Source organism: Doryrhamphus excisus, linkage group LG4, assembly GCF_037039965.1.
Source record: "Doryrhamphus excisus strain RoL-2023G ecotype Guam linkage group LG4, RoL_Dexc_Guam_v1.1, whole genome shotgun sequence".
NCBI lineage: Eukaryota > Metazoa > Chordata > Actinopteri > Syngnathiformes > Syngnathidae > Doryrhamphus > Doryrhamphus excisus.
In genome coordinates, this window is record NC_136360.1 from 14,175,091 (window position 1) to 14,202,271 (window position 27,181).

A 27,181-nucleotide genomic window follows, 5' to 3' on the forward strand; every position below is an offset into this window, starting at 1 on the left:
ACACACACACCATCGGGGGTCTTCCTCCAGCCACACACACAGTGTGCGGGGGAGGAGGGGTAGTACGAGGTACGAGGTAATATGACCATATAATGACATAATGGGTACCATAGTAAGTGTCAATATAGTGATATTATATAGCACATCATGACTGGTTCAAGACTCTTCATCCTTGTATTTAGCAAACATCAATTGCTTGTATTGTTTCTTGAATTGGCTCATCGTTGTGCATTGTTTGGGGTCCTTAGTCAATCCATTCCATAGTTTGATTCCACATACTGAAATGCTATGGCTTTTTAACGTAGTCCTAGCATATGTGTTTCAAATGTAGTTCTTCCCTGGAATCATATTTCTCCTCTCTTGTAGAGAAGTATTGGATGACATTTTTAGGGAATTGGTTATTTTTAGCCTTATGCATTATTTTAGCTGTTTCAAGATGAACTATATCAGCAAGATTAAGTATTTGTGATTTTAGAAATAAGGAGATATATGTCAGTTATTATTTTTTTAATAAATAAAAATAAAAAAATATCAAATTATTTGGGGGTGGCTGAAGTCCCCCTAAAATAGGCCTAATGACGCCACTGATTGAGTACATCCAACTTTACATTCTGTAGTATTGTACTATGCATTTACAGTATATAGGGATGAAAGAAATCTTCCTGTAATTCTGTGCATGCGTGTGCATGTGGCGTGTTGGGGGCATCATGAGGAGCAGCGCCTCCCTCACGTGCTGGGGGGAAAAAAAAACAGGTGATGTGATGTCAACCGTCATAAGCCCCTCGTGCATACAAGGCATACCTTGAAAGGAGCTTCCCGGAAATGTCTCTGTATTTGAAAGTTTGAAAAAAAACAAATATATTTCCTTAATAAAACAAGTTTGTTCAACTGTTGTTATTTTAACATGGGTTTTCAGAGCTGACGTCACAACACGTTCCAGGAACCACATTCAGACACATGCAAGGGGAAGGTGAAGGCCGTGACACCATGAACGTCTGTTTGGGTTAGTCGTACGTTGGTTTGATTCATATCGATGTGGTCGTAGTTTTACCGTCACAGTGAACCAAGTAGCGTCTTTCTCAGCAGAACTGCTGTGCGGAGTCCCCCAGGGTTCTGTTTTGGGGCCTGCCCTGTTTATGTTATATGAGCAAGATAAAAGGTTTCTATCTGCAGTTTCTTTTTCATGATCAGAAACATGCAAATGGATACTTTGTTGACTTTTAAAACAGATTTCACAGCCTGAGTTAGTATGTATTTATTAGTACTGTTGTCTGTGAGTCGATCACAGCTTTTGTCTCGACTCAATGTGGGACCAAAGCCACTATTTTCCTGTATAAAACCTACTCTAACTTCTTCAAAGGGGACCTATTATGCTTTTTCCACTTTTCTGACCTATAAATGTAGTTAGAATGTTGTATTTTTGTGTTAAACCATGCCAAAGTTTCAGTTAATGAGGTTTGTGCATTTGGAAGTGAGCCCTGAAAGAAGTTTGGGGATGGCTCAAAACACTCGGTTTCAAAAGGCGTGGTTAAACTGTTCCTTTGTGATGTCACAGGGGTGGAATTCCTTATATGGGTTTGGCTGTGAACAAGCAATATTCCAGCACACATTGTAATATTTTATTTCTGCTAATAGAAATACGTAAGATTGTGTTTGGGTTTCATGAGCACTAAAAAAAAAAATCAAATCCTTTCCAATACTGCAGATTTACAAATGCAAATGTCAGGTATGAAAAGGCCTTGAAGCAACACGCATTGAGTGGTTTGTCAGTCATTTATTTATTTGTGTGACTTGTGGGGAGGGGTGTGTGAACATGGGAATACGCAGGAATGACAATACATGGCACCGTCGTCAGAATATTTCTATTTATGTACACACATTCAAGCATTCAAGGAGACAAAACACATTTTCTTTTTAAAATGACACTTCAGTAGACCATGTGTGCAAGTGAGACACATTTTATGTAATAAATTCTTCTTTTTTTGGGGGGGGGGGGGCGGCTACGAGGACGAGGCTATGTTTGAGTGGTATATACAAAGCAGCAACACGGCATCTTCCATATAAATAAACTCCAGGTAACGACTCTTGTCTCTTCTCACAAGTTGAAAGCCTAGTCGTCACTTCTTCTAAGCTCATAATGCTTCATGGCTGCTTGCACGCACACACACACGCGCGCGCGCACACACACACACACACACACACAGAGACAGAGATGAGTGTGTTTAAGTAGAATGCCTGCAGGAATGTGGCATTAAAAAGAAAAAAAGTCTGACGCCACCACTGCCACGGCCACGCCCACCCTCTGGACCGTCAGAGGTCAGTGGCCAGTGAGGTAGTCCTGCGTGGAGTCTGAGGCGAAGGAGTCGGCGTCCTCGTTATCCAGGTCCTCGCTGCTGTCGTCGGCGGCCGGCTCCCCCGACAGGGCGATGCGGGCGTAGTCGTCCGTGTCGATGGACTTGCAGAAGTGGATGGCGTACTTGAGCTTCTCCTGCAGGACCTGCTTGCATGAGTACCGGGGCAGCTTGAGCAGGAAGAAGCACGTGTACGACTCCGGCAGGAAGTGGTCGGGCGGATTGTACTTGTCCAGCACCTGCACCGCAACACCATATTATATTAATTACACTACTGTTGAACTAATTCATAGAGAATTTAATGAAACGTTTTAGATTTTATGTTCATTTAATTTATTGTATATGTATTTCAGCGGCACGGCGGTCGAGTGGTTAGCGTGCAGACCTCACAGCTAGGTGACCAAGGTTGAATTCCCACCCTCGGCCATCTCTGTGTGGAGTTTGCATGTTCTCCCCGTGCATGCGTGGGTTTTCATGCGTTTCCTCCCACATTCCAAAAACATGCTAGGTTAATTGGCGATGTGAGTATGAATGTGAGTGTGAATGGTTGTTTGTCTATATGTGCCCTGTGATTGGCTGGCGACCAGTCCAGGGTATACCCCGCCTCTCGCCCCAAGACAGCTGGGATAGGCTCCAGCACCCCCGCGACCCTCGTGAGGAAAAAGCGGTAGAAAATGAATGAATGTATTTCATTTTCACAGCTAGTTATTTGCTGCATTCACCCTTTTTTTATGCTGCTCTTTGTGTCCTTTAAATTATAAATAAAGTGTTGATAAGAACTAAAAATGATGACCTAAATGAATGTATTATTAGAAATTGTTATTATATTATCATTACATTCATAATATTTAATTACATGTGTACTTGATTGGCTTATTACATTCAATTATAGCATTAATCATTTTATTTAACGAGTTCCTTTACTTTTCAAGATTCAATTATCTAAATTAATGTATTTTTGGGATTATTATACTATACAATATATACTATACAAATTATTTAATTACTTCTATCAATTAATTTTATGAGTATTGAAATGAATTGAGTTATTTAATTATAATTAATACATTTAATTCAAATAAATGTATATTTAATAATAAAATTAATTACTTAAATATTGAAATAAATACAACTACATTTTTTCATGAAATATTTGTAAATGTAAATTAAAATTATTAGTAAAGTTAATTAATATTCATACATATTAATTCATACCAATTATGATTTTTTTACAACAAATACATTATAGATATTGTTTATATAATAATTTAATATAATAATTATTTTATTTGTATTATTTAGGTAAATAATAGTATGTTATTTAATTATATTTATCAACAATTATTAATAAAGATTTTCTAGTAGTCGACGTTAAGCTTTTGGCTGTCTTACCTGCACCACAAAGTCCCGCCCCCGGAAGTCGGCGATGGTGCGCGGCAGCCTGGTGCGCCCCCACACGAAGCGTAAGAAGAGGGAGCGTTCCGTGTTGGAGAAGGACTCCATGACTTCCCAGAACCACTGAATGAGCGGGGCCGTGGGCTCCACCCCCTTGTAGGTGGCCACAGACTTGAGCAGGTGCAGTGGGATGTCTGGACTTCCACACACCTGGACACACAAGGTACGCAGCGTTGAAAACAACAATGGACACAAAAAGCAACAGGGGGGGGGCACCCTCACCATGGTTTCCAGCTCGTAACCCGTGAAGAGTGACAGCAGGGGGACGGGAACCACACGCGCCATCCCTTCACGCACCGCTGACACCTGCTCGTCAAACTCATGCAGCCTGCAATAGGAAGACAGCAAACATGAGGTACACTTGGAATAACATAACTAAAAGGTCAGACCTCCCCCAAGGTTCATCTAATTATTCATTCATTCATTCATTTTCTACCGCTTTTCCTCACGAGGGTCGCGGGGGTATGCTGGAGCCTATCCCAGCTGTCTTTGGGCGAGAGGCGGGGTACAACCTGGACTGGTGGCCAGCCAATCACAGGGCACATATAGACAAACAACCATTCACACTCACATTCATACCTATGGACAATTTGGAGTCGCCAATTAACCTAGCATGTTTTTGGAATGTGGGAGGAAACCGGAGTACCCGGAGAAAACCCACGCATGCACGGGGAGAACATGCAAACTCCACACAGAGATGGCCACGGGTGGAATTGAACCCTGGTCTCCTAGCTGTGAGGTCTAGGCGCTAACCACTCGACCTCATCTATTTACAATATATATAATAGATATGACGTAATGATTGTGGTTGTGTACTGCATGGTAGGGCCGACTGGCGGCGTGAACTCGCCTGTAGTTGATGGCCAGCCGCACGTATTCCGCCCGGTTCTCCAGTGTGATGTGCGAGTACTTGGAGCTGAGCTGGATGTCCTGGCCGCTGGCGTTGGGAACGGTGAAGGGCAGGGTCATGGCCTCAAACTCCTCGGCCGTGGCCTCGTTGTCCCGGATGTACATCAAGCCCGGGATGAAGTCCTTATCCACCTGGCGGGAGCCCAAAAGCAGACTGCTTAAACACGAGTGCTCCTTGCGTAACCTTCTACCGTATCTCCAGGGCAGGGCGTGCCACCACGAGCATCTTTGTGGGGAAGAAAGCGCTTTCAGGAGGAGGCTCATGATCTCAGCATGAGACTCCTCGCTCACAACAACGGGTCACATTGTTTTGTTGTGTTTTTTTTTTTTTTTTTTTTTGGGCCATTGACTCACTCGTGCTTTGACTTGACGAGCACCTTCCATTCTGGATGGGATTAACGGCTTCTAATCTGAGCAGGAATGTACAGGAATGTGCTTTTCGCCATATAATGCAGATCATGAGGGAGTAGAAGGGCGTTACATCATACAGCGTACATACTGCGTCCTTTCACGCTCATCATTTAACGCAACTTAATCATGTCTCATCATATAATAATGCAGCATGACTCCATATACTACATACATCCTGTGTACGCATATATCCTTATCTAACATTGTTAGACTTGCAAGTGCCTTGCCCAAGGGCATGATGACAGTGACTGGATCAAACCGCCAACCTTCCAGTTTCTGGACCACCTGCTCCTGATCCACTGGCGCATTCTTTAATTTTTTACTTTTTTTTTTTTTAGTACAATTGTCTGAATGAATTTCTTATTCATTTTAGTATTTTTATTTGTAGCATTTAATGAGTAATTTATTCTATCTTTCTATTTATTTTTCTCTTTCTCTTTCTATTTTTTAAATCATTTGTATTCTATTAATTATTTAGTCTTTAGATGTAATTGTTTTTATATATTTGTAGTCCAATTAAATTATGTGAATACATTTACAAATTATTATAAATAACATTAACTGAATTTATCAATTCAATTAGTGGATTACATTTTATTATTATTACTATTTAATTTAATTTTTAAATTTTTTTATAATTCTATTTCTATTTTTTTAATAATTTGTATTCTATTCTATTTCTAATCTATTTTAAACATAATTTGTATTATATTAATTATTTAGTCTGCAGATGTAATTGTTTTTATATTTCTGTATTCAATTAAATTATGTGAATACATTTACAAATTATTATAAATAACATTAACTGAATTTATCAATTAAATTAGTGGATTACATTTTATTATTATTACTATTTAATTTAATTTTTCTATTTTTATAATTCTATTTCTATTTTTCAAATTTTTTAATAATTTGTATTCTATTCTATTTCTATTCTATTTTTTAAAATAATTTGTATTATATTAATTATTTAGACTGTAGATGTAATTGTTTTTATATTTTTGTATTCCAATTAAATTATGTGAATACATTTACAAATTATTATAAATAACATTAACTGAATTTCTCAATTAAATTAGTGGATTACATTTTATTATTATTACTATTTAATTAAATATGAATGACTTTTTTCCATGATTTTATAGATGTCATTGTGATTATTTTTCTCCATTGGGTGGATGGCTGGGAGAAACTAAGACGGCTGCATCCTATGTACTGTATTTTGGAATAAATATGATGGCATATGATCATATGAGGTGATCTCCTCACCTCACTGAGGTCAGCGATGGTCAGGTTCATTCCTGCCAGCTGCTTCCAAACCGGTTCAGCCAGATTGAGACTCAGCGGACTTCCAGAGCGGATAGCGATGCCCAGCAGAACTCCTGTGGAGTGTTAGCATGTCAAATATAAATATCCATGCAGCATCTTCCAATACACTTCAGAAGTAAGTGGAAATGCTTCAAATACTGCAAAATGGCTAAAAATGCGGGACCACTAGTAGAGCCTACCTAGGAAGCGGAACATGCTCATGTGAAGAGGCGATTTGGCGGCGGGGTTGAGCAGGAAGCAGTCCCTGTTGGCGCCCGATTCGTCACGGCCATTGGGGGTGACGATGAGCAACGGGGTGAGGGCGTTCTGCAGCTCCTCGCACATCTCGGCGATGGACTCGCTGTAGCCGCCGCCGCAGTCGTCCACGGACTCGCCTGTGAAACACGTAAAACACCGGCCTCCATCTCGTTTCACTCTTTACAAATCACCACGACGATGAAGAGGCCGCACCCACCCACAAACTTGACCTTCCACACGCGATGAGGGAGCAGAAGACTGTCCGGGCTGAAGGAGCTCATCTTGGCGCACATCTGACCAAAGACGGACTTGGTTCCGTCTGGACCCGCCAAACCTCCTTTGCTTCGAGAACGCTTGACCTGCAGAGAAATGAACATCAGGAAGGCTTCATATTGGGTGCATTTATCCGCAGGCAGACACAAATATGGCCGCTTCCATCCTCCCACTCCCTCCTTTCTGATTGCTCACTTTAAACTAGGGGTGTCCAGACCTTTTTTTCGTGTAAAAAGGTCAACTTTCTTCTAAAATAATAATAATTTAAAAAATAATTTAAAAAATTAATTAAATTATATGACTTTATTTCCATAATGTTCTGATTTTATTCCCATATTAGATCTTTTCCCCAACCTAATATTTCAAAAATTACAACTTTATTTATTTGGGTTATTGTGACTTAATAATAATAATATTTCAAATTCATTTTCCACATAATATTACAAGTTTATTCTCATACAATTGAGACTTTTTCCTCCTTAGTATATGATTTCTTGTAAAAAAAAAAAAAAAAATTTTGTTAAATTGTTGTTAAATTCTATTTTTAGATTGTGCATTTGAGGGTCACCTGTATCCTGTTGAGCTCCACCACAGGTCCGTGCTGCCGGTCCCTCACCATGGTCGCTTGCACCACCTTCCTGAAAGCCGCTTCCTGTTGAGAGGAAGCCTTAATGAATAAACTATAATTCACACGTGAACCCGCCGCCGCCGCTACCTCACCCACCTTGCCCTGCGAGATGAGGATGCCCCGCAGCGTGTCAAAGCCTAGCGAGGGTCCGTGGCCCGTCTGGCCCAGTCGGCCCTCTAGGTCGAACATGGGTATGCAGGGGCAGAAGAGCTCAGAGATGTGGTGCAGTAGTAGCAGTCTGTTCCTCAGCCCCATGATGGGGATCTCCTGCAGGTGGTTGTACTCCATCGGGACCTGCCATTCAAACCGGTCAAACTCAGCCTGTGGCGCCGTCTACAGGAAGCCTGGAATACTGCAACCGCTGTACCTGTGCGGGGACTTTGCCGGCGTTGGTGGGCTTGCTGGTGGACCAGGCCAGCGTGTGAGCCGAGCCGCAGGCCACCCTGTTGATCTTCTTGCCCTGCAGCGCAGCCACCAGCCGCGGCCTCTGGATGGCGTTGGTGGTGCCGTCCCCCAGCTGGCCCTCGTCGTTGTCTCCCCAAGTGTACACTTCTCCTGGGCCAAACAAACACAGGTCTTAGCGATCCATCCTCTATTATGGCCGTCGACATATTCAAAACAGCAAATTCTACAACAAAAGAGCAATCATTTTAAGAGAATAACGCCAAAATATTTGGAGAATAAAGTTATAATAGGCAATAAAGGTCGTAAATTAATGAGAATGAAAGTCAGAATTTTACAAGAATAAAATGGTAATATGAGCAAAATAGTTTTGGTTAAAACATTAAAAGAAATATGAGGAAAAAATATTAGAAAAAAACAAACAAACGTGCAGCTAGGTTGGGAAAATGTTTACAGAATTATGGGATAAGAAAATGATTCAAATATAATATAATATATATATATATGGCGGCACAGCGGTCTAGTGGTTAGCGCGCAGACTTCACAGCTAGGAGACCAGGGTTCAATTCCACCCTCGGGGTGGGTTTTCTCCGGGTACTCCGGTTTCCTCCCACATTCCAAAAACATGCTAGGTTAATTGGCGACTCCAAATTGTCCATAGGTATGAATGTGAGTGTGAATGGTTGTTTGTCTATATGTGCCCTGTGATTGGCTGGCCACCAGTCCGGGGTGTACCCCGCCTCTAGCCCGAAGACAGCTGGGATAGGCTCCAGCACCCCCGTGACCCTCGTGAGGAAAAAGCGGTAGAAAATGAATGAATGAATGAATATATATACATATATATATATATACACAATATAATATAAGTTCAAATATACATAAAAGAAATAACATAAAAATGACCAAAAACAGAAAACATGAACAGCTATTTAAAGAGCAGTGACTGACTATCAAGCTACGGTCAAAATTGGGGGCGGGTCCTACCGTCCTCTGTGCAGCAAACACAGTGCAGTGACCCTGTGGCAATGGCGATGACCTTCTTCCCCTGGAGACCCTGGACCTGCCGGGGTCGTCTCACGTGGTCATCAGAGCCGTGGCCTAGTCGATGGTAGTCTCCTTTCCCCCTTGGAGTGATTGAAAGACATGTGAGTCCTCTCGTCGCCGCAGACAGCGAGTGACGGCGATCGGAGGCTGAACATACCATGTGTAGACGGCGCCCGCCTTGGTGAGAGCCACTGAAAACTGAGAGCCGCACTCCACTTTGATGACACCCACGCCCGTCAGAGAATCGATCTTCAGTTGCCAAAAAAGAATTAAAAATTTGGTTTTTGCCGACTGCTTTTCTAGGCAACATGTGACATGAACCGGCGTACCTTCATGGGTATTTTGCATCCATCGCTGCCCCCTCTGCCCAATTTGCCGTAGTCGCCGTCTCCCCAAGACCACACCATGTCATCATCTGTCAGACACAGAGTCTGGGCGTCGCCACTGCCACAGGCTACATCGATGACCCTGTGGCCCTGCAGCGCATCCACCTGGAGGGGGCGAAAGGCACCGAGTTCAAACCATGCACTTCAATGCTACACAACTCCACTGAGCTACACTTTGAAAAGATTTTCAAAGATTTTTAAACATTATACAATATTTTTATGTAATAATCTGATAATCTGAACTATATTTTTTATTCTGAAATACAAATATTTTGAAATTCAAACATTTTAAGCTACATTAAATAATTGAATGTCATTTTCTGAGAGTCTGAAATACATTTTTATTTTGAAATAGAAAGATTTTGAAAATGTGTTATTTTTGAAAAAATATTTATTTATATAAATATATTTATATATATATATTTATATAAATTATAAATTTATATAAATATTTATATATAATAATAATATTAATTTAATTTAAAATTACATTAAATATTATTACATTACAAATTACATTAAATATTTTAAGCTACAGTTTGAAGTGTAATTTTTAATTTTTTACATGCCATTTTGAAATTCACTTTTATTACATAATTTTCTGATATCAAGTACTTTTTTAAGTACATATTTTTAAATTGTGCCATTTTAAAATAATATTTAATTATTATTATTGATAACAATTATTTTAAATAACATTAAAAATTGTAATGTAATTTTGTGATGGTCTGAAATGATTTCTTATTTGAAATACAAATATTTTGAAAAAAAACATTTAAATGACTTTTTTTTTTAATTTGAAATAAATATTTCAAATAACATTAAATATTTGAATGCACTTTTAGGCCTACCACGCTTCTTGTTTGGCCCAATAATGGTGCTTTGCTGCTGCAAACAGCAATAAACACTATATTACTATTACTATATTACACGTCTTCGACATTTCTGATGGCAGTGTGTTGCAAAGTGGTGCAATGGTTCACTGACCAACTTGGGTTTAAGCTGGTCCTCGCTGTCTCCGTGACCCAGTCGTCCATATCTTCCCTTTCCCCAGGTGAAGAGCTCTCCGCTGGCGGTTATACAAGCGCTGTGAGCGCCCCCTGCAGCGATATCCACGACTTCAACTCCCCTCAGGGACTCGATGACACGAGGACGATCACACGGGCTACAAGACAAGAGGAGGCTGGCTAAAACAAGACCCCCCCGACTGTTTCAAGTGCTTATTGCTACGCTGACGGTGTGTTTTGCTGACCTTCTGTTGCCGTGGCCTAGTTTGCCGTCCTCCGCCTCCCCCCATGAATAGACTTCGCCCTCCGAGGAAAGTGCCAGGCAGTGTTTCCCTCCAGAATTCACTGCCACTTTCCTGATGAAGACATGCTGGATGGACTCCAACAGAGTCGGGGCAGACACCGACTCCGTCCCTCCGATGCCGAGCCTGCCTCCGGCGCCGTAGCCAGTGGCGTACAGCTGCAATAGAGCACATGTCATATTTCTTAATACAGTGATGTTCTAACAGTAATATGTGCTTAGCACGGGGTTCCCAAAGGGTGCAAGGACAACACGTGGATACGCTAAGAAGTTACTGTATAGGCTGTGTATTTCAAGAAAAAACTGCATCCCAGCTCTGTCATACGGGTGAATCCCCATTTTTTAATCATTTTTGTAACGTTCCAAATGTTCATTCATTCATTCATTTTCTACCGCTTTTTCCTGACGAGGGTCGCGGGGGTGCTGGAGCCTATCCCAGCTGTCTTCGGGCGAGAGGCGGGGTACACCCTGGACTGGTGGCCAGCCAATCACAGGGCAGATATAGACAAACAACCATTCACTCACATTCATACCTATGAACAATTTGGAGTTGCCAATTAACCTAGCATGTTTTTAGAATGTGGGAGGAAACCGGAGTACTCGGAGAAAACCCATGCATGCACAGGGAGAACATGCAAACTCCACACAGAGATGGCCGAGGGTGGAATTGAACCCTGGTCTCCTAGCTGTGAGGACTGCGCGCTAACACCGCCCTTACAATAATATTCATTCATTTTCTACCGCTTTTCCTCACGAGGGTCGCAGGGGGTGCTGGAGCCTATGCCAGCTGTCTTCGGGTGAGAGGCGGGGTACACCCTGGACTGGTGGCCAGCCAATCACAGGGCACATATAGACAAACAACCATTCACACTCACATTCATACCTATGGACAATTTGGAGTCGCCAATTTACCTAGCATGTTTTTGGAATGTGGGAGGAAACCGGAGTACCCGGAGAAAACCCACGCATGCACGGGGAGAACATGCAAACTCCACACAGAGATGGCCGAGGGTGGGAATTGAACCCTGGTCTCCTAGCTGTGAGGTATGCGCGCTAACCACTAGCACACCGTGCCGCCCCTTACAATAATATATAAAAGAAAAAAAAAAGAAAACTGTTTTTTTGTAAATGTCATAAAATGGGAAACAACAAAAAGCTGCCATTTTTTTTATTTGGTTGGGAAAAAGTTCTAATATTATAGGAATAAAATCATAATATTACAAAAAAAAAATGTAAGAAGAAGAAAAGGGAGCCAAGAGTGGAGTTCATACCAATAAGTCACTTATAATAATAATAATAACACACATTGTCAAGTACACTTCGGCGCTTCTTGGAGACACACACTCTCACACTGCTCATTAGCAATAAATCTGCACACACACACTCACACACACACGCACAGTTAAAATGGCCTGTTCCCAGAAAGGCTTAGCAGCTAAATTCAGCATCAAGTCTAAAACATTTCCAGCATAAACTTATTAATATATATTTCTATAGTGCACTGTAATACGTGACCTTTAAAGCCGTTCCAAGAAGCCTCCTGAGAGTAAAAAGCTCACCTTTCCATCAGCTGTCACAGCAAAAAGAGTCTGCTCTCCTCCGATGAGCTGCACGGGCCGCAGTGTGGAGAGGGCTTCGGTCGGGGTGGGCACTTTGACTTTTGCCCCTTCAATGCCTCCAAGCTGGCCTCGGTGGTTGTGGCCCCACCCGTAGATGGTCCCGCTGCCCCCCGCCGACAGGGTCCAGTCGTCCGGCCGGCGGTTCATCCACTGCACCAGCTGTTCGTCGTGCTCACGCTTGAACAAGTCATGACTCTCGTGGAGCACGTTCATACTCTCGTGGTCGGCCATCAGCTCGCGTATCTTCTTGGTCACCTTGGAGATGCGCACAACGCGGGCTGAGCTAAAGGACAGACTTTAACAAAAGAAACAAAAGTCCGACACTCACCTCGTCTACAAAGGCTCTTGGTAGGGCTGTCCTTTTGTCCAGCGCTACAGCCACTCTGGACGCCGTGCAGTAGCGGCGGAACCAGGCCCACTTGTGGGTTTCAGCACAACATGGCAAGGTGTCCAGCTCAAGGTCACAGGCGAGGGCGACCAACACCTGAGGGAAGCAGCAACATTGCTCTCTCTTATGTCATCTAAATGACTAAATGATTTTTCTGCAGATATCGATATAGGCGTGCAAATGAGTATCTCATTAAATATTTCTAAACTAATATCACACCTGCAGAAAACTGTAAATTTCAAATTTTCACTCTCACAAGTACCTCTCCCAATGTAAACATGTGTAGACAATATTATGTCTTATATATATTATATTTGTTAATGAGACGGTAAACGTGACTATGGGGGTGTTAATGTCTAGAGTGCTCTAATAATGTGTATTTAAAAGGTTGTAAACAGGTTTTCTATGCACAAGTATACAAATACTCCATTTATCAATAAGGAATCCTACTTGGCAGAAATTCACTTATCGCGGTCGGATCTGGAACAGATAAACCGGCATAAACGAGGGAATATTGTATTTACATGCATGTATATACAATTATATTACAACGATTAGCATTTTATATGTGTACCAGATTTTTAGTTGTTTAAAAAAATGCAGGTAAAGTCAATGAAAGTTGCAGTTTGACAGTGGAACTTATTTTACTATAGTACACCTTCATTTATGGCAGTGAGTTGGTTCAAGACCCAACCACAATAAGTGTTTATTTCTCAGAGGGATTCCTTATTTATAAATGGAATACCTCTGTAGTTAGACCATACAAAATATGAGTTTTGAAATGATTAAAGCCCTCTAGACATTAAATAACAACCCTATACTACCTGCCCACACGCACAACCAAAACTTTAAATTATTGTTATTTATTCTAAATTATTTGTACAAATTATTGTTTATGCTGTACATTGTTGTTCATATTTGATGTAATCAATTTATTCTCCACATTATTATTTACTATTATACGGGAGCCAGGCAAAGACATTTCGTTGGCAATTTCACTGCTGTGTTATTGTGCAATGACAATAAAGAAAGTCTATGTCTATGTCTATGTCTGTGTCTATGTCTATGTCTATGTCTATGTCTATGTCTATAGTCGTCTTTTCACTCCTAGTAAATGAATACATATATAAAATCAACAGTTTCTTTCGGCTTTTTTAGATCATTATTATGCTGTAGAGCTGGTAAGATAATTTATCAATTGACTGTAATAAACAAGATATTTTGTATTTTACTTTGTTCTTATATAGATGTTTGTGGCACAACAGTTGACTATTGATCGTAATTCTTTTTAAATTTGTAATAACTATTTTGTTGAGTCAAAATGTTTTGAATCAATAACTTTTTAATAAGTAAGTATTTGTGCCATTTTGCACAGTGTTAATTTGTTAAATGCAGAAAAAAGAAGCGTAAAGTGTTTATGAATACATTATCTTAGTTTGAGGGACGATCGGATATCAGTAATAAAGCCAATATGGACCATCTCTAATGGACATCCAAGACTGAGTGGATGAGTGATGAGCAGACCTTGAAAAATGGGCTATGAAGCAGCTGTTTCCCTCCCCTGACGATGGGGTCCTCGTACTCATACTGCCGCTGCAGAGCTTCTGGAAGCCCCTTGACCAGTGCGGCCAGTGCACTTCCTGTAAAACTCTGAGACAAAGATGAAGCCAATTGTCAGTCAAACCAAACGGTAATGCTGCAAAGAACTGAGATGCGATATTCAACAGTCCACGGCAAAGGGGTGTCAACAAGGTTTCAAGCTAGCAGCTACTGGCCAAGCACGGCCCATCTGTGCAGAGACTCACCATGGAACGAGCCTCGCCTTCGGTGTCACCTAGCAGCCTGTTTATATTGATGGACTGCCCAAACTCTGTGGTCAGAAGCTTTCGCAGTCTTTGCAGAGCCCACATTCTGTGTCCAGCAGCTGTCACAAACAACAAGATTAAAATATGCATGCTTGTAGACCACCACCGTGTACCGTGACTCCTTCAACTCCATCCTACCCAGTGCGCTCAGCTGGGCACACGCTGCCAGAGAAGCAGCCAGGCGGGGCACGATGCTCCTGTTGGAGGCAAAGTTGAGCCTGAAGTCAAGGAGGCAAGTCACCAAGTCCATGGAGGGGCAGGACAGGATGCAGCGGTCAGACAGCAGGTCTTTGGGACCTGTGGAAGGATGAGTTGAATGGCTTTGCGCCATGGTATGTTTGTGCTGCATGTGGCATACCGGCGGCAGGCATGATGGGGTACACGGTGAAGCGCCAGCCCCATCCGTTAACAGAGCCATCGCTGGTGAATTTCCACTTGAGTTCGTCGCCCGGGATCCTTAATTCACTAGACCAATCGGTCCACTCCCGACCTGAAACACACAAAATGCCAATAGCCATTGTTGTAGATGGGGACCCAAAAGTGAGTTGCGGACCCATTTTGGGTGGGTAATCAGGATGAACATTGTGACCTCCTTGAATTAAATTGCAAAACAGGACTAAATTGAACTGTACCAATGACATCAATCATGCATGTCTTCAGGACACAGGCATACGTATAAACAAGGGACATTATCTTTTGGGGGTTTAGTGACCCCATAAAAGGTAGAGTTATAATGTAGAAGAGGGGTGTACAAAGTTTGGCCCGTGGGCCATTTGCAGCCCACATCTGTCTTTTTTCTTTTATTTGGCCAGCAGACCATTATAGAAATGTAATTTAATAAGAAAATTCCCCCAAAATAGAAGCATTTGCAGTAATGTTACAAGAATAAAGTCAAGATATTAAAAGAATTATATATATATAAATAATATACATATTTATATAATGCATTAATTTAATATGCTTAATTATATATATTATATATTTTCTTACTTTTATATTTATTGTTAAGATAATTACAGTAAATTTAGTAAATTAGGTTTATGTTGACTTAACTATTTGAGGAAAAAAAATATATATATACACTATGATAATTACTATAATAATTATATTTAAAGTATCTACATCAAAATAAACTACTAAAGTAACATTATTAAAAATAAATATTAAAAGTAATATGAAAGTAATTTCACATTTTGCACATCATGTACGTGTCTAAAACACAGATGCTTTAGGGGTCTATTAAAACCCCCTTATTTGTATATATTATTGATTTTTAATAAATCTTACTTTATTTTAGTGTTGAAGGTTATTTTAAATATCACTTATTTCAAATATTATTTCATATAGGTAACACCCCTACTCTCTGTGTGGCCTTGGTGTTCTACTCCTCACCTGATCTGACTGAGATAATCCTATTGGCTCCATCCATGACCGTTAGCGGGTCGTGTCGTCTTTCCGTAGAGCATTGTCGGTCAAACTCGATGCGCAGGCCTTCAGCACCTTTAGCACAAACAGACAAGTCAAAGAAGAGGAAGCATGTTGCTCATATTATTTCTCCCTTTTAGTACCAGGGATCTTGACAGTGCCGCTGGTGGAAGTGTCATCTGTGTACGGGTGGCTGCTCTCCACAACGACAGGCTGGGAGGACAAGCGACCGCTCTGCGAGTCGGTAGCGACGTCCTCGAGCTCGGTGACGCAAAGCTCCAGCAGCATGTCAGCGACCTGCACGCCAGAGGAGTTTAAAACCTTTCGTGTTCAAATTGCGCTGCAGGCCCCGTGGTGACCAACTTACCTGCGGATACGCCGTCCCCATGCCGGACAACACTGCAGACAACACATCCTTGCCTTTCTCCCCGGAGCGACAAGACACAGCCAGCTTGAGCAGGTCCACCATCACTCGAGTATCATCAGGCACGAGCAGGCTGGAGAATTCATCCAGGTATTGAGGTTCAGGACCCACCACTTTGTTCTGGCTCTCAGAGTCCTGATAAAAACAGGAAAATACATACATCTATGTATATATATCAATATATACAAATATATCATATGTCCGACTTGAGCTTTTTGAGAAGAAAGACAAACCTCTTTTGTTTTAGTCATAGTCTCTGCGATGATGCTGGCAGCTCCGGGGTCGTCGGTGACTGGGATGAAAGGACGGGAAGAGGCGCCAGATGCAGAGGGAGTGACGGCTGATGATGGCGTCACTGCGTCTTCCGAGGAGGGAACCTGCTCAAACACAATAACATGAATCTCATAAAAATCACAATCGAGGACTATTCCGTACGCATTCGGTACCTCTCCCTTCTTGTCTTGCCAAGGATTAGAGCTAACCGGGACATCCGCTTCAGGCAGGACGGGTGGGCCTTCATCATCACTGATGCTAGATGAGGATGAGGAATCAAACGGGGGTACGGGAGAGCTGGAAGGACGCTCTGCTGGCACGATCATGCTGGCTGGCATCAGTGCACCAACCACAGCATCCCTGCGGAGCATACAACAACTCATATTTGTATAGTTGGAGCAGGTGTGTCAAAACTGCCGCCTGGGGGCTATTTTCTTTTCTTTGTTTAATTGACCCGCAACACATTCTAAAATATAGTTTACAAACAAATAAGAAATACCAACAATGGAAAGAAACTGCAGTGATTTCATAAAAATAAAATGAAAATATAAGAGAAAATTTCAATTTTCTGAGAATAAAAATTCAAAATTGCGCAGAAAAATAACAATTTTAAAAACATGAAGGTAAATTATTACTAGAAAAATGTGACTTAAAGTCGTAATTTTATATAATAAATCAAACAAGAATAAAGTTAAAATTTTCTTGAAAAGCAGGTTGGGGAAAAAAAAGTATTATGGGAATAAAGTCATACTAGTACGGGAAGAATATTTACAACACAAAAGTAAAAATATGTGCAAAACAAACAATAGTTGTATTCTATAGAGAAAAAAACAAGAATAAATCATAATAATAATAATCATATTATGATGAAAAATAATGTCATTTTAGTAGCATAGACTTGAAATATTGAAGTTTTTAAAAGTTGTAATATTATGTCATTTTTTTGGAAAACTGAGTTGAAGAAAGTTATAAGAATTATACATCAATTCATTATGGGAAAGAAAAAAATGAAGAAGCGCGCAGACCTCACAGCTAGGAGACCAGGGTTCAATTCCACCCTCAGCCATCTCTGTGTGGAGTTTGCATGTTCTCCCCGTGCATGCGTGGGTTTTCTCCGGTTTCCTCTCACATTCCAAAAACATGCTAGGTTAATTGGCGACTTCAAATTGTCCATAGGTATGAATGTGAGTGTGAATGGTTGTTTGTCTATATGTGCCCTGTGATTGGCTGGCGACCAGTCCAGGGTGTACCCCGCCTCTCGCCCAAAAGACAGCTGGGATAGGCTCCAGCACCCTGCAACCCTTGTGAGGATAAGCGGGAGAAAATGAATGAATGAATGAGCAAAAAAAAACAACAAATATTATATTTGTTTTTCAGAGAATAAGACTGTAAAGAGAGCTGAGCTGGAAGGCAAAGCCCTCAATTTGCCAGTGGATCAATGTTCCATGTACCCTCACCTGTTGTTCATCAATACAATCAGGTATTGATATATGACACAAACATTGACTAAGAGTTTTGCATCACCGCAATTATGCACCAATTATACAAATTACACGGGGGGCTCCAACACCCCCTGTGACCCTTGTGAGGAAAAAAGCGGTAGAAAATGAATGAATGAAGAAAGCTTAATTAGTAAGAAAGGTGAAAGAGTGGCCCATACATCCTTTCATTCTCATGTGGCCCTCGGTGCATACATATACAAAATCAACAATCCAGAACTAAGACTTTTAATATAATGTGTATTTATGATCCAGCGAAGCATGTACCTGGCATACATGATCTGCAGGGCTGACAGAACATGCGACAAGGCTTGTTGTTTGGCCAGATTGCCGTCCAGACTGAGGAGAATCTTGGCCAGTGATGGACGATTTGACTTCACGTTACTCTGACCGCTCATCTTGTTTCTGGCAGACGTGGAGTCGCTGTCAGACGGCACACCTGTAAGCAGCAAACACCACAGGACCCTGTTACTTTGTCACTTTGCACTGCACTGCCCCCTGTTGGTTTACAGCGAGGGTGTCCCAGATGCAGCTTTGGGGGGCTTGCTGTTTTTTTTTTTCTAAAAATGTAAATAAAAAAATTTACTTTAAAAAAACACATTTCAAATGGAAAAATCATTTTATAAGAATGAATTCAAAATGTAAATTAATTATTATATATTTTCCTCTTATTTTATCTATATTTATTTTTAATAATTATTTTAGTCAGTGATTTTGACATAGATCATTTTAAATATATATTATATTATTATTTTGTATTTATTATAATGTTATAATATACATACAATCAAAATAATCTATTGTTTGATGCCAATTTTACATGTTATTTCTTATATAAAACATGTTGTATACTGTATATAAAAATATATTATTATTAACATTAAGAATTATTTAATATATCTAGATCCCAATAAGCTACCAAAACAAAGAAAAATCAAAGGAAAAACAAACAAACTAATAAAAAATAGCAACAATGGAGAATAAAGCCAACCTATTGGGACACTAAAGCCATAATAACAACAAGAAAGAAATGCATAATCTTACAAAAATAAAATGTAAACAATATCCAGGAAAATAATGTCATTTTAGAAACCTAATATATTAAAGGAAAAATATATGCCAAACAAAAAATAAAATTGGCATTTTTGGAAGTTATAATATGAGACTAAATTCCAAATATTATGGGAATAAAGTTATAATATTATGATGTAAAAAATGCATGCAAAATAACAGGAATGGAAAGTGAAGGATCACCTAAATAAGACGCCCCAAGTGAATCCCTGGCGGTCTGGAAAAGGACCGGTTCGTGGACAGAGGGCGTGGTCACATCCACAGTGGTCCAGGCCACGCTGTGGGAGGAGCCACAGGCCACCCTGGTGATCTTCTGTCCTTCCAGACCCTGCACCAGCGTGGGCTTCCTGTTCACCGTTGTGGTGCCGTTGCCTTGTTGTCCGTGGTCGTTGTCCCCCCACGCATACACCTAAGGTGGAGGGCAGCATAGTCGTGTGTCACAGCTCTCCCAGCCCTGTGGATCTGTCCTTGGGAGGGGTGGGGGGATTGACTCACCTGTCCTGAATCAGTCACAGCCAAACAGTGCAACGCTCCAACGGCAACATGGACAATCTTTTTGCCTCTCAGTCCCTCAACCATCTGGGGCTTTCGCACATGGACATCCGTACCGTGTCCCAGTCGGAAGTAGTCCCCTTTACCCCTACGTGGAGGTGCAAACGTTTAAAAAAAAAAAAAGGGGGAGGGCACTTACGGAATAAGGTGGTAGGGGTCAGGTTATACTACCATGTCCACACCACGCCGGATTTGGTGAGAGCCAAGGAGAACTGAGCTCCGCATTCAATTTGGCAGACGCCCTGCCCGTTCAACCTCTCGATGTTCTGGGGAATGTTGCATCCCTCGCTGCCTCCTCGACCCAGCTTCCCAAAATCCCCGTCGCCCCACGAGAACACCAACCCTGCAAAACAATACAGTCATCCCTTCTGTATTGTGACAACTGCTTCCACACCCAAGCACAATCTGTCTACAGCAGGGGTATCAAACACGCAGCCCGTGGGGCAAATGTGGCCCGCAGGACACTAGTTTGAGGCCCCCGCCTTGATATGAAAGTTTAATGTTAGTGCGGCCCGCGCAAGTTTGATATGGATGCTGTATGGTATCATGTACCCAGAAAACATTATTACGTTTGATTGATGTTCATGTTAAAGGTTAAATAACTGTTTATAGTTATCCTCCCTATCCGTGTGGAAGTGGTAAGTTTTAAGTTTAAAGGTAATAACTTGAAAGCTACCGTTTAGGTCGCTAGCTCTCTAGTTTGCGAGTTAGCATGTGTCTCAAGACCCTGCAGTTGCGTAATATGTTGTAAATAAAAAGAGTATAATTGTGACTATAGTCGTGTTTTGTCATGTCTACAGGGCTCTAATAATGCTTTGTTAATTTTAATCTGAAAAAAATAATTTGTCTACCCACCAACTATATGTGGTTTCTTAAATTTTTATTATTTGCCGTTTTATTATTATTATTATTATTATTATATTTATTTATTTATTTCTGATTGATTTTCTTTATTCTTGATTTGTTTATTTTTCATCTTATTTTGTGTACAAAAATAAGATAAGATATTTGAGAACAGTGGAATGTTTTATCAGAGCTTTTCTTGTAGAAAATTGGAACCAAAGCAAAGTTTATTTTTTTGTTTTTAATAAATGCGTTTTTTTTGTTTGTTTTTTTGGGAAAACCTGATGCGGCCCAGTCTCACCCAGACCCTAGCTCCAGTGGCCCCCAAGTAAATTGAGTTTGAGACCCCTGGTCTACAGCCTTTTAAATACGCCTTTTCACATTATTAGAGCCCTCTAGACATGAAATAACACCCCTATAGCCACCTTTATACTTGTATTACTTAATATCGCAGACATAATAACAGTACCTTCATCTGTGAGTGCCAGCGTTTGAGCATCTCTACTCCCGCAAGCCACCTGAATGACACGGTATCCCAGCAGCACTTTCACCTGGACACCATAGATGACACAGTGACTCGTTAAAGATGAATGCAAGCAAAGCTACTAAGAATTGAAGCACCACTGCATACAAGTTTAGGCCTCAGCTGGGTGGTGTTGTCCCCGTGTCCAAGGCGGCCATATTCCCCCAAACCCCAGCTGTACAGCTCCCCGGAGGAGGTGATGGCGGCGCTATGGGAGCTGCCACAGGCGATGTCTCGGATTCGCTTGGTCTTCAGTGCTTCGATCAGGCGAGGCTTGTCACAGTTCCTGAGGAGAGGGAACAATGTAACTAAAGGCAACAAAGGAAAGACGTGCGGGATGAGACTAACATACATTCTGCTGAAGTGTCCTAGCTTCCCGTCGTCTCCTTCCCCCCATGAAAAGACCTTCCCGTCCACGGTGAGAGCCATGGCGTGGCGTCCTCCAGAGTGCACGGCCACCTTCTTCACCACATAGTTACTAAGGGCGGTGATCTGTCGGGGAATGGGGATGGTCCCGCTGGACAGGCCCAGGCCTAACCTGCCGTTGGTGGCCTCGCCGCATGCGTAGATCTTGCCCTCCACCGTGACTGAAATGGTGGATGATACATTACGAGTTTTTCATCACAAAGTCCCGATAAAGAGTCCCACCTACCTGAAAAGAGACTTTTAGAACCGCCGGCGACTTGAACCACGTTGAGAGCTGAGAGGGTTTCAGAGAAGGAGGGCACCTTGATCTGGGAGGAAGCAACACGGCAAGAGTTTGAAGCTTCTGAACTTTCGAATGATGTTTACCACCTATTTATGAACATCATCCCATCATCTCCCTCAAGGTTCGTTGTTTTTCATGTTGTCATGAAAGAAAAAATCCTCACTCATAGACATGATACCTAGCTAGATTACATTGTATATGCACACCACATTGTACAAACACAGGCTTCGCTACACATCTTAAAAACAGCCTGGGACTCTGCCTCTATTCATTAGGCCGTTGTACGCGTCTTGGACGCTTGCATATACATATTAAAGGCTTCGCTACACATAATGTTAGCACTGTAGCTCACATAGCTAAGCTAGCGGCGCTAATGTTTCTGTCCTTCCAACACCTTAATGTGGGGGTCTCCAAAATGCAGCCTGGTGGCCACTAGTACCCCATGGCTGTTTTTTTCGACCCTCCTCACATTCTTAAAAATATAGTGTGCTCTGCTTCTTCCTACTCCTTTTGACAAGGTGGAACTGTGATTTGAATTGCATTGTAACCTGGATGCAAATAAAATTAAACCATTAAACCAATAATTGAAGGAGCAAACGGGCTGCACGGTGGATGAGTGGTTAGCACACAGACATCACAGTTAGGATACCCGAGTTCAATCCCACTCTCGGCTATCTCTGTGTGGAGTTTGCATGGTCTCCCCGTGCATGCGTGGGTTTTCTCCGGGTACTCCGGTTTCCTCCCAAGTTCCAAAAACATGCTAGGTTAATTGGCGAACCCCAAATTGTCCATAGGTATGAATGTGAGTGTGAATGGTTGTTTGTCTATATGTGCCCTGTGATTGGCTGGCCACCAGTGCAGGGTGTACCCCGCCTCTCGCCCGAAGACAGCTGGGATAGGCTCCAGCACCCTGCAACCCTTGTGAGGATAAGCGGGAGAAAATGAATGAATGAATGAGCAAACTAACTGAAAAAAACAACAAATATTATATTTGTTTTTCAGAGAATAAGACTGTAAAGAGAGCTGAGCTGGAAGGCAAAGCCCTCAATATGCCAGTGGATCAATGTTCCATGTACCCTGACCTGTTGTTCATCAATACAATCAGGTATTGATATATGACACAAACACTGACTAAGAGTTTTGCATCACCGCAATTATGCACCAATTATACAAATTAGACAATGATGTCAGAGACACCCAGGCCACAGGTAGAGCGTAGTCCTGTGTGAAACAATGTTTTTTAAAAATGGTTTTATAAACAGCACCTTGGATCCCTTGAGTCCACCCAGCTGGTCCTTGTCATTCAGCCCCCAGACGAACACTTTGGTCCTGATGGTGGCAGCCGACTCCAACCCTGAGGATTTCTTTCGAGAAAGACTGAGACAAAAGGCAGAAAAGCCAGCAAAGTCACACAGTCATCTGATCTGCTCGTCTTCAAAGTCAGTTCAAGTCGTCGCCATACCTCCCAGTGGCTGCTTTATCATCCTCCTCCTCCTCATTGTCCGACGCCAGGAAAGGAACAGTGGCCAGGTCTTCATCTTCGGCTCTGATACGCCCGACGATGCCCAGTCCATGAATCTTGCAGTCTATACCGGAACTGCGGCACTGCTTGATGGCAATCTCGATGTATCGGTGATACTGGGTATGGGAAAAGGTGGTCTCTCCGTCAAGCATCGGCAGACAGTATCAAGGAGTAAGCCACAAAAGCCTACAAACCTCAGTGCAGTCACTAAGCAGAAGGACGGTGGTGTCTGTGGGGTTGATGTTTATGGTCTTCAGCTCGATTAAGTTGTTCAAAGAGCTTCCACCTGTGCACAGCATCACCTGTTATGCATATATACCCCATACGTATACTGTAAGCCTTTTAAAAACAGCTTCATTTTACCTGACACCACCACCAAGGAGGGCATGTAGCTGCTGTCCGCTGGGTCCACAACCATCTTCAGCCGGTGCACAAGGACGTCTGGGAAGAGCTCCAGACGAATCCAGTGCTGCAAGAGAAGCTCACATTGAGTTCATGCGACATAAGAGCCATAAGACATAAGTCTTTCTAGCCCTTTATGTAATAATTACATTCACCTAAACATACACTAGACGGCCATGCCCTCCTCAAATTTAAAAAAAAAAAAAAAGTTATGAAAAGAAATTGTTAAAGTGTGGCAAGGGGGCCATTTGCAGCAACAAAAATCAGTAATTTGTCAAGTCAGAATTAACAGAAAAAAGTTGTAATTTTACAAGAATAACATAATATGAGGAAAAATAATGTCATTTTAGTAAAAGTTGAAATATTAAAGGAAAAAAATTCTAAAGTTGTAATATTATGCAAAACAAAACAATTCTCAGGGCAACTGGTAACTGGATGTTTCAAGAAGAAAGTTAAAATATTATGGAAAGAAGTTGTATTGTAAAGAAAATAGACTGGTAATATTATTAGGTTAAAGAATGTACTGTTAGAAGTAAAGAGTTGAAATATTAAGAAAAAAAATTTTCATTTTTGAAAAGTCACAAAAACAAAACGATGCAATTTTTAGAAAATCAGATTGGGGAAAAAAGTTATTTTAAAAAAAGTCTAATATTATGGGAATAAAGTCCAAACATGGGAATAAAAAATATTACAAAAAAAATGTACAAAGATTATTTTAGAAAAAAAGTTTAAATATTTGGAACAAAAGAAAAAACAACAAAAATCATAATAATAAGGCCTTTTTCACCTATACGACAAAGCTGCTACAAATAAATACACCCCCGGTATACACTCTTGGCCAGTTACACATCACACACATCACATCTTGTCAAAGTTCCTGTTGGAAAATATTGAGTGAATTGGTTTGTGAGACTGTTTCCCCTGGAAATAGCGCTATCAAAGCACTTCCTATTTAAGTTACTATAAAAAAATGGAGAAAAAAGCGCAGGAAAAAAAGACAATGGATTGGTGATGGATCTATTATGTAGAAAATGTGTTTCTTTCCTCGTGTATAAAAAGATGATGGATTACACGCCCGCCAGAATAAAATATGAGACGCGTGGGTCACCTTTCCCTGTGAGCCAGATGACTGCCAGCACTGATCGGCGCCGTCGATGAGGCGCGAGGCCTGGTTGACGGACGACGACACGTTGAGGCTCTTGACGGCGCGGGACCAGTCATCAATCAGCATCCCGCGCTGACTGCTGTGGTGCTTCTTCAGCTGCTTGCCAGAACGGCCGCAGAAGGCTGGCGACTGGCCTGATGACCCATGGAGATCAACAGCTGCTTTACACACCACCCAATACACACAAACACACACACTCACTCCCATGTACAGTGCGTGTGTGTGCCAGACGCACCAGGCTCATTGATCCTGCCGAAAGAATGCCTGGTGTTGTGTTTGCGTGTCTTGAAGCAGTTTTCGCAGAAGTCAAAGTCGTCACAGTTCCTGCATTTGAACCTGGCACCGTTTATCGGGAACATCTGACAGCCGTCACACCTGCACAGAAAAACAGATTCCATTTTAGGAATGTGTGAAATGTTGATGATTGTGTTATTTTTTTTATGAAAAGTATGGGACCACCTGTCATAAAAAACAACTACCGGTAAATACTGTAGTTTGTTCAGCTACATGTGTTCATCTTAAAAGGGGGCCTATTACATTTGTCCTATTTTCTGACCTATGAATGTTGTTAGAATGTTGTATTCTCAACATCAATGCCTTTCCAACATTACTTAGTCATGTTAAATAGTCATAAGAACAAGCTGTAAGTAACAATTTATCAGTGTCCTAACTGTCTTTATTTTGTGTAAATAATCAGACAAAAGGGGTTCAGCAGCTGTCCAGAAGTCTTCTGGAATGCTTGGGAATGTGACCAATCACAGCGAAATGGGCTCAGCAGGACGCGTACCTGTTTTTTTTCTGGTTAATTTCTACTTTTAGAATGTGCCATACGCCAACAAAAAAACAGATGCAGGTCACCAATGGCCCTCGGGTCACAGTTTGTACATTACCTGCTTTAAATCCTTGATTAAAGCTATTGTTACAACAATAATATGGCTGTAGCTTGGTTAATATTAATATAATTAATATAATTGGTCAGTTATGTAAATGGTTAGGTATAATTTATCTGTATTTCCAATGTAAACATAAGATGAATTGAATGAGACTTGGGCTTTTAGACATCGTGTTTCCCATACAATTCTTAGCTTGTGGCGGCTTGCCATGGATACATTTGGCCTGCCACAGAAAAATATAAAAAAATGAATTCTTTAACTTGGCGCAAATGCTTGCCTTTGCTAACAACATATATACGTCATCATATTTGTAAGTCTGCATAGACAAAGGAGCTTTAACTTCCTTTAAGGAAGGCGCTCTCCAATTTGCGAGTGATAGTGAACGGCTAGCTCTGACAGACGGTCATCGCACAAAACGATGAACCAAAAAGCTACAAATACGCCTGCAAGGCATGCTGGGTACTCCTGCAACAATCATGAATATTTTTTCTACTGTATATTGTATCCCCGACCTGACTCCAGGATGCACACTGGGGACCAGCTCCATCTCAGACAGCAAGCCGGTCCAGTGGGATTGCTGAGGGAAGTCCACAATCACGTCCTTCCCGTTGGCACTGAAAGCTGAAGAAGAACGGAGGGGATTAAATGGCGCCTAACCTGGGTGAAAAATCAGGATTCAAAACACACACCTTTTACCACGCCCACACTCCTGTGGGTGACGGACCCCCATTTGTACTTTGGCGTGGTAACCGACGGTTTCACTCTCACTTTGTCGCCAATCTTGATGTGGGAGGGGGAGCTTTGAGGCGGGAATCCTGTAAGAACAAATGAAGGAGTCAAACGGCGTCCCCCTCGGGCTCGTCGGCGAAGCCAGGCAAGCTCACCGAGCAGCTCGATGTGGATGTAGCGGACCCAGTACGTCCCCCCCTTTTGCTGCCAGTCGCATTGCACGTTTAAGTCGTGCAGTCCATCCCGGTCCAGCTTAATTACTTTCCCCACATCTCCGTCGTACACTTCTTCGTACGCTCTGCAGCACTTCACCATCATGCCCACCTGCAGGGGAAGCCAAAAGGCTCAATGCATCACGCCCACGGGAGTCTGGTGTGAAGTCGCCCTCTTACCTGGATATTCTCTCGCACGTAAACAGCATAGTCGTCATTACTCAGGAAATCCGATCTCTTCTTGAAAGTCTGGCTTTCCGTCACCACCGCGCCAGCAGGCTAATGTAACACACATGCCACATCCAATAAGAAGACAGTTGGGTACATTGTTACA

General features: G+C 41.7%; 1 protein-coding gene across 8 annotated transcripts in view; it reads right to left on the minus strand.

The window, feature by feature from the left end:
* Window positions 1–1,989: 1,989 nt before the first annotated feature.
* The window catches only part of herc2 (HECT and RLD domain containing E3 ubiquitin protein ligase 2), a 58,775-nt gene continuing 33,583 nt past the window's right edge, over window positions 1,990–27,181 (minus strand). For 6 of the 8 annotated variants that reach the window (XM_058074130.2, XM_058074127.2, XM_058074131.2 and 3 more), the window contains exons 48-91: window positions 27,028–27,126; window positions 26,791–26,959; window positions 26,596–26,721; window positions 26,419–26,527; window positions 25,249–25,388; window positions 24,957–25,147; window positions 23,810–23,915; window positions 23,641–23,732; window positions 23,387–23,562; window positions 23,190–23,301; window positions 21,868–21,949; window positions 21,568–21,802; window positions 21,324–21,501; window positions 21,162–21,243; window positions 20,021–20,192; window positions 19,793–19,937; window positions 19,481–19,706; window positions 18,494–18,665; window positions 16,901–17,087; window positions 16,688–16,831; window positions 16,398–16,589; window positions 16,174–16,327; window positions 15,998–16,105; window positions 14,964–15,095; window positions 14,744–14,902; window positions 14,546–14,664; window positions 14,265–14,390; window positions 12,681–12,836; window positions 12,293–12,607; window positions 10,678–10,892; window positions 10,413–10,590; window positions 9,369–9,530; window positions 9,197–9,288; window positions 8,980–9,119; window positions 7,961–8,148; window positions 7,690–7,887; window positions 7,534–7,617; window positions 6,910–7,051; window positions 6,635–6,829; window positions 6,396–6,508; window positions 4,657–4,847; window positions 4,029–4,134; window positions 3,744–3,956; window positions 1,990–2,590 (exon numbers count right to left, since the gene is read on the minus strand). In XM_058074130.2, the coding sequence (XP_057930113.2) occupies window positions 2,318–2,590; window positions 3,744–3,956; window positions 4,029–4,134; window positions 4,657–4,847; window positions 6,396–6,508; window positions 6,635–6,829; window positions 6,910–7,051; window positions 7,534–7,617; window positions 7,690–7,887; window positions 7,961–8,148; window positions 8,980–9,119; window positions 9,197–9,288; window positions 9,369–9,530; window positions 10,413–10,590; window positions 10,678–10,892; window positions 12,293–12,607; window positions 12,681–12,836; window positions 14,265–14,390; window positions 14,546–14,664; window positions 14,744–14,902; window positions 14,964–15,095; window positions 15,998–16,105; window positions 16,174–16,327; window positions 16,398–16,589; window positions 16,688–16,831; window positions 16,901–17,087; window positions 18,494–18,665; window positions 19,481–19,706; window positions 19,793–19,937; window positions 20,021–20,192; window positions 21,162–21,243; window positions 21,324–21,501; window positions 21,568–21,802; window positions 21,868–21,949; window positions 23,190–23,301; window positions 23,387–23,562; window positions 23,641–23,732; window positions 23,810–23,915; window positions 24,957–25,147; window positions 25,249–25,388; window positions 26,419–26,527; window positions 26,596–26,721; window positions 26,791–26,959; window positions 27,028–27,126 (6,894 nt within the window). In that variant the 3' untranslated portion in view covers window positions 1,990–2,317. The remainder of the gene's footprint in view (window positions 2,591–3,743; window positions 3,957–4,028; window positions 4,135–4,656; window positions 4,848–6,395; window positions 6,509–6,634; window positions 6,830–6,909; window positions 7,052–7,533; window positions 7,618–7,689; window positions 7,888–7,960; window positions 8,149–8,979; window positions 9,120–9,196; window positions 9,289–9,368; window positions 9,531–10,412; window positions 10,591–10,677; window positions 10,893–12,292; window positions 12,608–12,680; window positions 12,837–14,264; window positions 14,391–14,545; window positions 14,665–14,743; window positions 14,903–14,963; window positions 15,096–15,997; window positions 16,106–16,173; window positions 16,328–16,397; window positions 16,590–16,687; window positions 16,832–16,900; window positions 17,088–18,493; window positions 18,666–19,480; window positions 19,707–19,792; window positions 19,938–20,020; window positions 20,193–21,161; window positions 21,244–21,323; window positions 21,502–21,567; window positions 21,803–21,867; window positions 21,950–23,189; window positions 23,302–23,386; window positions 23,563–23,640; window positions 23,733–23,809; window positions 23,916–24,956; window positions 25,148–25,248; window positions 25,389–26,418; window positions 26,528–26,595; window positions 26,722–26,790; window positions 26,960–27,027; window positions 27,127–27,181) is intronic. The other 2 variants (XM_058074132.2, XM_058074125.2) reach the window with 1 other exon arrangement.